At 39.7% G+C, this 12,244-nt stretch overlaps 1 protein-coding gene across 1 annotated transcript; it reads right to left on the bottom strand.

The window, feature by feature from the left end:
* Window positions 1–4,681: 4,681 nt before the first annotated feature.
* Window positions 4,682–8,137, bottom strand: LOC147157153 (uncharacterized). Its single transcript, XM_086064044.1, has 2 exons — window positions 7,546–8,137; window positions 4,682–6,707 (listed from the first exon to the last, which is right to left on the bottom strand). The coding sequence occupies exons 1-2, from the start codon at window positions 7,649–7,651 to the stop codon at window positions 5,365–5,367; spliced, it is 1,449 nt and encodes a 482-aa protein (XP_085920170.1). The 5' UTR covers window positions 7,652–8,137; the 3' UTR covers window positions 4,682–5,364.
* Between the last annotated feature and the right edge of the window lie 4,107 nt (window positions 8,138–12,244).

The following is a 12,244-nucleotide window of genomic DNA, read 5'->3' as shown; positions in this document are numbered from 1 at the left end:
TTACTAAATAAATGTGTTGTCTAGAGATTCCATTTCTGCCGAATTATTTGTGTTTTCTGAGTGGATTAGTAATTCAATTATTAAAGCAAAGAACTCCATAATTAACTATAGTAGCAACTTCAGATTATGAATACTTGACAATAGGATTTTTATCGTTTATTTTGCTCCTACAAACAAGCAAAGTCAACGTGGTTCCCCCCAGAGGTTGCTGAGGAAATTACAACTCCCCTCAGTACCGTCTAAATGTATTATTCGCCATTACGGCAACCCAAATAATCACTACATAAGTTATATATATATATATAACAGCAAATAAATGTATAGCGCTAGCATGGAAGTCTAATTACAAACTTACTCTTAAAAAAATGGCTGAACCAGATGTTGTCCATACTCCCTCTGGAATGCATAACGTATATTCTAAAGGACAAGCAATGGAATGTTGAACACCTCAACGTAACTTCTTTGAGTGGTCGGCTAAGGACATCCCCTCATCAAAAATAACTCAGAGGTTTGTCTTGGGTGGCGAGCTCAAATCGCCCAGGTAATGTTTAATGCCTGGGATGGCACTGTTAGAGGCAATTATAAGTATCTCCAATTTGACTTTGTTTAGTTGGAGACTGTTGTCGTTTAGCCACTGTTTTACCTGTTTCAGGCAGCTAAGTAAAGATTTGCGGGCTTCAGAGATTTTAAAAGAACAGTACAACTGAATGTCATCTGCGAACAAGTGATAAGCCACATCACCAAACCGTTGAATTATCTGGCCAAGGGGAAGACATACAAAAGGAACAGAAGTGGGCCCACAACTGAGCCTTGAGGGACACCATATTGTCATAAGTCAGCCGACTCAGACATAATGTGGTTGATTGACACACTAAAACTCGTGCCAGTCAAGTAGGAGGCAAACCAGTCTAACACGGCACCCGAAAACGCCACCACATCCCGGAGCCGGTTTACCATGATACTGTGGTCAATTATATCAAAGGCCGAAGATAAATCCAAAAGCAACAGTGCTGTACTGAGTCAGCAGACGTCATGATATCGCTGAACACTTTCAGTAGCGCTGTTTCGGTAGAATGGTGTTTCCGAAACCCTGACTGAAACCTGTCGTAGATGTTGTGTTCTTCAAGGAAGGATGCTAATTGTTTAGCTACCAGTTTTTCTAATATCTTTGACAGAAAGGGGAGCTTCGAAATAGGCTGAAAGTTCTTGAAGTCAGACTGGTCCAGACTTGGCTTTTTAAGACTTGGGTTAACCACTGCATGTTGAAAGGAGCTGGGAAACACACCCAATGCGAGGGACAGGTTAAAGATTTTAGTGACCCACGGCTCAATTGAGTCAAAGACAGTTCTAAAAAGTTTAAAAGGGAGGACATCAGACAAAAAATTTAAATGTCCTAGCTAAAATGTCCTCCAACGACACTGGGTTAAAAGAAGACGAGGCTTGAGAAGGCAGGTCAACATGAGCTGGTCCCTCATTAGAGGGTGGTGGAATATTCTATTTAATATCTCTTAACCTTGTCAATAAAAACGTTTAAAAAGTAATTACTACCTGACCTGTGCACGAGAGCAGCAGGAGCACTGTAAGACACAAGCGAGGTAATTGTGTCAAATAGCCCCTTTGGATTTCCCTTGTTTGATGTTATCCATCCATCCATCCATCCATTTTCTTAACTCACAAGTCCTCACAGGGGTCGCTGGAGCCTATCCCAGCTGGCTTCGGGCAGTAGGCGGGATACACCCTGAACTGGTTGCCAGCCAATCGCAGGGCACACAGAGACGAACAACCATCCACACCTAGGGACAATTTAGAGTGTTCAATTAACCTGACATGCATGTCTTTGGAATGTGGGAGGAAACCAGAGCACCCGGAGAAAACCCATGCGAGCACGGGGAGAACATGCAAATCCCACCCAGAAAGGCCGAAGCCCAGGCACGATCTCACGTCCTCTGCACTGGGAGGCGGACGTGCTAACCAGTCAACCACCGTGCCGCCCCTGTTTGATGTTATCAAATGATAAAAATATTTAGATCTTGCCTCTTTCATCAGATTATTTAGGGAGAAAGTAAGGTCCCTAAAATAGTCTGTGAACCTCTAATCTGGTGGATTTCCACAAGCGCTCAGTTTTCTCGCACAATCTTCTCAAGTCCAAGATACTACTATTTATCCAAGGGCATGGTTTCTCACCAGTAACGTTCGAACCAGCCTCAGTGGCTTTGTCCAGATTCAAATAGTCACGTGTAATCATAATTATTATTATCTATTTAAAAAGCAAAATTAAAAACAAACCAAGAATCAGCAACAAAAAGCTAATTTGTACTTCTATACATATTTTGAGGGGGGTGAGTTTTCTTTCCCTTGATATTATTTCTCTCTATTATGGCGTCCATTACAATAACATCATATGCTGAATTCCAGCTCTGTAAATTAGGTGATGAGTGATGACAGACAGTCAATATTTAAGTTCCTTACTCGGCAGTTGGCAACACTGCTCTACTGTTTGAATGTGATATTCCACAATTGGACACCAGATGTCACTGTGGAGAGATGTTCCGAACGTTCCAAAATATCGATTATTTTTCTGAATCAATTGTTCCAAATGATTTGATCGTTTCTTCAATGTTCCATTTTTGCCATCCCTACAACAAAGTACATTCAAATCTTTCCAATAATAAGCTCAATATGTGTCCAACCCCTAGCGACCCTAAGAGCGGCCTAAAAACTGTATTGCTCCAAGTCTACACACCTGCAACTGATGATTACCTGCTGGCTTAAATAGGCTTAGACTAAAATTATAAATTTGAACTCTTGATGAATCAGGGCCCATACTATGGAAATGAGTTATTGTGGATTTTATGTTGTAAATAAAAGTTCCCAATATTGTACATGTACAATTGAAAGCCAATGATAAAAATTAAAAAGAAAATATGACATTTGGTTGTCAGTACACTGAAATCACGTTTAAATTACAAATTACAGAGGAACCTATTATAATACATTCATTGATACCATAAAAAATGTCTTTATTATCAAGTGTCTTGCTTGTTGTATCAGGAGCCAAAGACAAGAGATAAAGCAAATACGGGTAATCAGATCTATTATATACATATACATATTATGTGTTATGTATTAACACACTGCTACATTTCCAGCATTCACAACGTTGAAAATCAAAATCCATGTACAGTAAAAGTATACCATATATAGTAATAGCCTGTATCATACATGCAGTGTAATCCGTATATCATCAGCTTGTCAAATACATAAAAGGTTAAAAAAAACAAGTGGGAAATATAAAATAAACTGTACACCTAGTTTGTGAAAGAAAGTTATTTTGCGTGCAAAACGATAGACATGCTCATACGCTACACTCTTGAGCGCACGCTCCGCCCCGTCGCCGAGGGTAACAACATGGCGTCCGGGTTTTCATTTGGTCAGACTCTGCCTGTGTCCCGTTTTCTTTTTCTTGTCTCTTGTTTGACAGCACCGTTGTGGTTTGTGTGCTCAGTCTGTATTGGATGTTGGAGTTTGAATTGATAAAGAAAGCAAACAAACAAACAAAAAAGACTGTCTGTGTCCAAATTTACAAGGTTGGGTACTCAGGCGGGGAAGCGAACTCACGCCAACCTGTACCGAAGGTAAGCGATGGTAACCATTCGGCCACCTGGAGACCCATTATCAATGCTGCTTGTCCGTAGCGCATTGACCGAGTGACGTCATGCAGCCGACAAATTCGGCCTTCGGGAAGACCCAGCCTTGAAAATTTGGACACAAGCTCTCTCTATATACGGCTCTGCTGTGTAGTTAACAAGGGTGACACCTAACGGCCATCTTGGTGTCCCGCGTGCTACAACACGAAATTGTTCCTACAATATTTGTGAATATTTTTTACACATGAACTTGGTGATCTATAGCCACAACTAATTAAAACATGTCTAGCTTTTTCATTTATAATTTCCACTGTGATCATCTCCATAATACCATCAACTGCAGTTGTCATATTACCAGCAAGAAAAACCTTACATTTCAAGCTACAGTTGACATACAAGGACACACCTCCATCTTATATCAAGATGGACAACTTTACACGGGGTGAGTTGGTTGAAATTCAATTTTGTGCTCGGTGTCTTCTTTTCAATGTCTACTCCTTATAGGTGACCATCATCCTGCTCTCAACCCTCCCACGGCGAGCAGTGGCATTTGTTAACACCTCAGATAGGACTCAGCTCGTTACTTGTGGAAAGCTATTGAGCGACTACTAAAAATATTTTATATCTCCTAAGGTCCATCTACTAGTATGCACTTTGTTCTCGCAAGTCAGACAAATCAGCACACTAGTTGAACAACGGTTTTGTTTTTCCCACATGCTCCAAAATAAAATAAAACAAGGCACAAATTAAAAGTAAATCCAAAATGGAGGACTTTCTGATGGGTTTTACATATGGCTTCAAAATACTTTTTTTGTAGGTCTTGTGCCATTTTATATTTTTGCACGATCCCCGCTAAAATCTGTACCAAAATTTCAAAATGCAAGGTAATAAATAGTGATGACATTTTGCCCCAATTTAAATAACTGAACAATCCTTTATTCTTGACTTCTGATTTCAAAAGCGCCACCTTTTCAGTCAAGTGTGCGCACGTCATGGAGAGAAAAATCATGTGAAGAGCAGTACTTTATTCAGGATCATATTCAGGTACACTTTATTTTTTTTATCTCACCACAATAAATCAGTTTCTCCAAAGTCAATTGCAATCAATCATTCATTCACTTACTGGGTATGAACTTCACACGAAAAAAGGGGCAAACTATATACATCGCAGTGTTTTGGCACAAGTGCTAATTGTCAACACTTGCAAATAGATCACAAAAATGTAGATTATTTAAATTCAATGTCATTGTAATTACCTTTAATATTAAATGTGGAAAATGTGATTTAAAAAATACATATAAAGGCAGAGTGCATAGGAATGTGCATTTACATGTAAACATGCCAGATTGTAGCCGTCAGATAATCTGCAGCCCCTTGTCAGGTTGATGTAACATTTTAAAACAAATTACATTTCAAAATAGGGTAAGTCAAGACACATACAATACACAAGTACACAAATCATTCGTTCATTTAGCGGTAGACATGATTTGTGCACCATTTTAAATGTAAATTCATAAATGAGATCATATCAAGTTTCATTAATCACTGCTATTCTCACCAGCACACTTGTGCCTCTTAGCTTTAGCCTTACTTGGGAATATTTGACAACAAACTGAGCAGGCAAAGGGTTTCTCTCCAGGATGGGTTGTTGTGTTTTATTAAGTCTCCCTTCTCAGAGAAACTGTGACCACAAATTCAGCAGGCAAAAGGTTTCTCACTAGTGTGATTTTTGTGTGTGTCTTTTTAAGCTTTCATTCACAGCAAATTTTTTACCACAAACTGAGCAAGCATAAGGCTTCTCTCCAGTGTGGGTTCTTGTGTGTCTTTTTAAGTATCCTTTCTGAGAAAAATGTTGCCCACAAACTGAGCAGGTAAAAGGCTTCTCTCCAGTGTGGGTTCTTGTGTGGATTTTTAATTTCCCCTTTTGAGAAAAATTTCGACCACAAACTGAGCAAGAAAAAGGTTTCTCTCCAGTGTGGGTTCTTGTGTGAATTTTTAAGCTTACCCTGTGAGAGAAACTTTGACCACAAAATAAGCAGGCAAAAGGCTTCTCACCAGTGTGGATTCTTGTGTGTACTTGTAAGCTTCCCTTCTCAGAGAATTTTAGGCCACAAACTGAGCAAGCAAAAGGCTTCTCTCCAGTGTGTGTTCTTGTGTGTATGTTTAAGTTTCCCTTGTGAGAAAATTTTTGATCACAAACTGAGCAGGCAAAAGGTTTTTCACCAGTGTGGGTTCTTGTGTGTATTTTTAAATTTTCATTCACAGCAAATTTCTGACCACAAACTGAGCAGGTAAAAGGCTTCTCTCCAGTATGGGTTCTCATGTGTCTTTTTAAGTGTCCCTTCTCAGAAAAACTTTGACCACAAACTGTGCAGCCAAAATGCCTCTCTCCAGTGTGGGTTCTTGTGTGTCTTTTTAAGCTTCTCTTCTGAGTAAATCTTTTACCACAATCTGAGCAGGTAAAAGGCTTCTCTCCAGTGTGGGTTCTTGTGTGTTGTTTTAAGTTTCCCTTCAAAGAGAAACTCTGGCCACAAACTGAGCAAGCAAAGGGTTTCTCACCAGTGTGGCCAATCACGTGTTTTCTCAATTGATGCTTGTAGCCAAAAGTTTTTCCACACTGAGAACATTTCCAAGGTTTGCTGTCAGTGTGACATGTCACATCACTGTCAGACTGTTCATAGTCATCAGTGTGAGGAGAGTGTGACGTGTCTTCATCATCTGACATTGGAGCTAACCAGCTATCTGCTTGTGATCCTCCACGGTGGTCATCATCACCTTCTGTTATCTGTTGTCTTGAGCTAGTGCTTGGAGGCTCCGCCCCTTTGTTCTCTTCATATTGACAATCATCTTCAATCTTCAAATTGACACCAGTCACGGGCAACTCCGTAAAATCCTCCTCCTCTTTAATGCATGGTGGCAGCTGCTCCTCTTTTTTTATGTTGGGCGGCTGCGGCTGCTCTTCTTCTTTAACTTGAAGAGCCTCCATGTCCTCCTCTTTTACGCCAGGGAACTCTGGCTCTTGCCGCTTAGGACATTTAGATAGATATTTTTCACTGACGTCTGTGGGACACAAGATACACATGGTTTGGTAAAGTCACTTTATTGTGATGCTATGTATTTCATCTTTAAGATTATCACATGGGCCACATGAGTAAAAGAATAACAAAGCTGGCAAATGGTGTGTATCGTCAGTATTAAGGCTGTGCAATAATCGAAATTTGCTTACAATTTCAATTATTACACTACACAATCACAAAATCAGCATAATTGTAAAATAAAGATTAGGGGTGGGCAATGTGGGCTAAAAAATTAATAAATCTATTTTCCCCCAAAACTCCATAACGATGTTCTACAAAAAAAAATAATAATAAAAAATCTTGTAAATATGCACTCGCTTCACAGAATAATTATAGACAGGTTCAACACATTGATAACTGCGTCTTACATGTATTCTGGGGATTGGAATGAATAAGCTTTGGCTTCATCCCGTCAGCCCTTTTTCTTTTCGGATGTAACAAATATATGTTGGAAATTGTTATGTTGAAACTGTCACAATGATTTGTCCGAAAGTAACAAAAGATCTCCCTATTTTTTCACAACCCAAAGATGGCAAGTATGAACATATCATAAGCAAATTATATTGTAGGAAACAGAAGTAAATTGTTCATAATCATTTGCATACAGCAGTTCAAAAAAAGAGAAACTGCTTTTTGCTGTGTACAAGTGACACAGTGATGTGAAAATTGAACAAGTAGTTCTGAGACATTAAATTCTGATCTGGGAAATGTACCAAAGACACTGAGAAAAACTGTAAACGTAACAAAGTTCGAAATAAATACAGACATATTGTTGAAAAGTACGGAATAAACAAGTGACAAATCTGCTCTGTTGAACACACCTCGAGGTTGCTTGCAAACAGCGTCCAGCAGTGGAAGTTGTCGCTCGTTCTCCTCTTGTGCGCCACAAAGCTCCTTTTCGTACTTGACGTTCGTTCTTGCGTACATTTTCACATGATATTCACGGCACTTTATGCCTGCTAAGCCAATTTGTCGATAACAGACACCTCGTCGTCTACTTATTTGGCGGCTAGCAAGCCAAGCTAAGCGAAAGTAAGATAAGCTAAGCTAAACAGGGCCGAGAAATTTCGACGAGCACTGTTTGATATGAATTTAACCACACACGAAATGTAACAGTTATGTTTGACTTCAATAAAGCAGTAACGGACGCACAGTGTCGACGTTTAAGTTGGTTCAGTACGAATTCAGGATGAATTATTATGAATTATATAGTGAAGCGTGTGTAGCTACGTAAAGCAGCCTGGAATGGAATATATGTTCTATCACGTGAATTCTACGGCAACTCCAGTTGGCCAAATCTCGTGTCACGGAAAAAGAAATACTCTATTAAAATATTATCTAAAGTAACACGTTTAACAATAGATTTAATTGCGTGTATAAAAAAAATAAATCTTCAAACTGCATTTGGACGATTAAGAAACATGGTTAGTTTTCCTGTACATTAACTCGACATTTTCTGACAATATTGTTCATCGGTGCAGCGAATCACGTTCATCTCTCTACATCCGGTGACGTGCTCCAAAATAAGAGTGTAGATGGATATATATATATATGATTGAGTTATTGATTGAAAGTTATTCGAGTATTAATTGATGGTGTAATATAAAAAAAATTATTCACAAAGTGAATCTTACGAAATGTAATCAGACTGAACGATAGATTTTGTGAAATTACGTCTACTCCCACCAATGATGTGTGATGGTGACACTGAAGGTTAAACATTCCGAAGCAATAGAATTCTTAGATTTTCTTTTTATTCTAGGTTTTAACCAACACGTCAACTGTAGGCTACCACTTGTTCTTTATCGGAAAAAAACCCCAATTAGATGTGTTGAAGTTTGCTGCCGCCTTCTTGTGATGGAGGTTTGAAGAAGCACAATTGACACACTTTGATTTATTTGAAATTATTCTAACATGACAGAATGCCTTTCATCATAAATTTAATTTAAAAAAGATTGTGAGGCAGAGGCGTTACGGCATATGTTTGATATTGCCTTCCTGTCACCAGTGTGACTGATAAGGGGATTCTGCACATACCTGCTAGTGCAGATTTGTGACATCGAGGGCCGAAGTCCTGCAGGTTTTGCATGTTGCCCTTCTCCAACACAGCTGATATATGATCAGCTCATCAGCAAGCCCTGCATAAGCCTGATAACGATCCTGTTGATTGGAATCAGCTTGTGTTAGAAGTGAGAAACCTCTAAAACCTGCAGGTCTCCGGCCCTCGAGGACCGAGATTGCCCACCTCTGTGCTAGTGGATAAATGGCCATTTGACGCGCGCATACACGCCACAAGCAATATCGAAACAATTGTAGCTTTAAAGCATCTTACAAACACATGATCTGGTCACAGTATCAAGAGGGCAGGGCTTAGTTTTATTTGCCCTGCACTGGCTCTTTCTTATCATTGTTGGTATTGGTTAGTTGTTGCTTACCATGCTGGTATGTTCCATTCCATTACTTTGTGGGTATGTCCTTGATGATACTTCAATATGAAATCTTTTTTTTTTGTTTACTGGAAACTGTGTGGTACCGCCCTTCAAGATAGTATAAGAATGTTGTAAGTCCTCTGTAAACACAGGTCCACTGTAACAAACTAACAAATCAAATTTTAAGGCTTAATGTTCCATTAATATAACATTCTTCCATGCTTAAAGTGTAAATCCTAAATCTAATTAAGACATTTTGTTGAATATTTCCATCAAAATGTTATCTTTAAAAATCGATGCGGCTGCATATTGAATCGATACAAGAATTGTGCGCTGTAATATCGCGCTATATTGCCGAATAATTTTTTTTAACACCCCTAATATATATGCATATATACATATATATAAATACATACATACATACATATATATATATATATACATATATATACATACATACATACATACTAGTGTTGTTACAATACCAAAATTTTGACTTCGAAACTATACCTACATAAAATAACTCGATATCGGTACTGAAACGGTACCTCGACAAAACTTTAAAACATCAGCAAAAGCAGCAAAATTCAAACTGACAAAAGAACTTCAAATTATTTTTATTTTTTATTAATTCAAAATATTGGGATGTATGCATGTTAATTTATGTACAAACTGCATATATTTATATATATAATATAGAATATATGCCTTTGAGATGTGGTGCTGGAGACGAGTCCTGAGAATATCTTGGACAGAAAAGGTATCTAATGCTTTAGTGATAAAATATGCCTCTCCAAAAACGTCCCTGGAATCAAAAGCACTGAAGCACAAACTGACTTATTTTGGACATGTGATGCGAGCCAATAGCATGGAGAAAAGTATCATGCTGGGTAAGGTAGAAGGAGGAAGGAGGCACGGAAGGCAAAGAACGAGATGGATTGAGGGCGTGATGAGAGTGATGGGACAGAGACTGGCTGAACTATGCTGTGAGGTAGAAATTAGGTCATCATGGAGGAAATTTGTTCATCGAGTCACTGAGGGTTGAGCACGACTGACCGGATAGACCGGACAGGTTTCTTTAGGATGCTCATAGGGGCTTCAAAGTTTTTTGCAAACGGGAGATCATTTTAAGCAATTTTGCCCTCTAGGATTTCTAGGCGCAGCCACGGCGTTGAGGGGGTCCGGTTTGGTGGCCTCCGCATTGCATCTCTGCTTTTTGCAGATGACGTGGTCCAACTCTCACTGGAGCGGTTTCGCAGCCGAGTGTGATGCGGTTGGGATGAAGATCAGCACCTCCAAATCCGAGATCATGGTCCTCAGTCATGCTCTCTCTGGGTCTGGGATGAGATCCTTCCCCAAGTGGAGGAGTTCAAGTATCTTGGGGTCTTGTTCACGAGTGAGAACAGAATGGAGCGGGAGTTCGACAGGCGGATCGGTGCTGCGTCTGCAGTGATGCGGACTCTGTATCGGTCAGTTGTGGTAAAGAAGGAGCTGAGCCGAAGGGCGAAGCTCTCGATTTGCCAGTCGATCTGCGTTTCTGCCCTTGCCTGTGATCACGAGCTGTGGGTCGTGACCAAGGGAACGGAATCCCGGATGCAGGCGGCCGAGGTGGGTTTCTTCCGCGGGGTGTCCGGGCTCTCCCTTAGAGATAGGGTGAGAAGCTCGGTCATCCGGTAAGGACTCAGGGTCTTATGAAATGGTCATATCTTGCTGTGCGCTCGGTTCTACAGACAGACAAAGGAGTAAACCAAATGTTACTTTTTATCGCATACCTACTAATAAAGACAAAAGACGTCGATTGATAGCAGCAATCGACAGAAAGGACTGGCAGCCCACAAAGTATTCACGGATTAGCAGCGATAGTTTTTTTGCGAGGTTAGTAGATAAATGTTCATACATTTTAGTAGTAAACGTACACTCTAACAAAGATTGTAACAGAGGAGTCGAATTGCGTGTTTCAAATCACATTAACGAGCCAGATAGTTAGCGTCCACTCCAACTGCAGATACACAGAGATTGGTTTTAAAATGCACCTTCTTCAAAACTATTAAGTGCATTTGACTGTTTAATAATGGGGGATTTCGTCTTTGTGCTTGGAGTTTTTCACTCTGGAGCCGGAGTCATATTCATCAAATTATTGCATAGCTTGCCATTACGATAGCCATTTGTTCCATGCTAGTAAACATAGTAACATAACATCATCACAGTGTTTCAATATAGAACGGACTATTTAAAAATAAGTCAGTTAGCATGATAAACAAGTTTTACCTTTGCATTACGAGGTATATTGTCCCCCGGCGTGAGCGTAGCATCTCGTCCCAGAGACTCAGCCAGCGACAAGCTTTTGAATCAGCCCCGGTGTAAGGAGAAGAGACGGCATTGACTACATAATGATATAGGTCGTGTGCTGTGAATTCCGGCAAAGTCGGCAATTGGATTAACTTGGTAAAAACAGCAGGCAACAGAAGGTAAGGGGCTGTTTTCAAACTAAATCTAAATCAAACTAAGTAAATATTGCGCTCTATGAGTCCCGACTAAATGTGCAACTTCGACTGACAGACGAACTTCGGTTGAAGTAGTAGATTCCATGGCTCTATGGGCAATAATAAATTTAAATTTGTAAAATAGCAGTCGCTAAGTCACAAAGTCGTTTTGGGTCACGTCCACTTCTATTCGACAATCTTTTCCTTCTGCTTTCCGTTATAGGGCAATCACGTGATCATGTGACGTCGGTGCAAATGGTCAATACGGTACTTGGGTATAAGCTTTAAAGCAGAACACACTTTTAAGTTAAAAACACGTCTTGTTTTTGTGACAGTTTATATTCCGAATGAAAACGCAATTGTTTCCGACATTTATACAGGATCGCCTCATTAAAAGCACACATTTTACACCTAGATCTATAAGAAAAACCTCTTATTTCGCCGCATTAAACCTGCATGTATGCATACAAAAAAAAACGGGTTTAATTATAGACACCCCCCCCCCCTCCTCAATTGGTATGACATGTAGGCATATCCCTCTATAAAAAAACTAAAACATATAATTTTCTCAGTAGAGCTTTGTTCTGCGGATATATCCTTGAGTGATA

Source organism: Leptonotus elevatus, chromosome 20 (assembly GCF_054856555.1).
Source record: "Leptonotus elevatus isolate MCC_2025b chromosome 20, RoL_Lele_1.0, whole genome shotgun sequence".
Classification (NCBI taxonomy): Eukaryota; Metazoa; Chordata; class Actinopteri; order Syngnathiformes; family Syngnathidae; genus Leptonotus; species Leptonotus elevatus.
The sequence above is the reverse complement of the archived record's forward strand: the minus strand, read 5'-3'. Positions and strand labels throughout refer to the sequence as shown.

Excerpts from the sequence above, each read along its gene's own strand:
- LOC147157153 (XM_086064044.1), bottom strand. The coding sequence starts at position 7,651 with ATGTACGCAAGAACGAACGTCAAGTACGAAAAGGAGCTTTGTGGCGCA. Across the intron at positions 6,708-7,545 it reads TGTTTGCAAGCAACCTCGAG|ACGTCAGTGAAAAATATCTA; the intron begins GTGTGTTCAACA and ends TGTGTCCCACAG.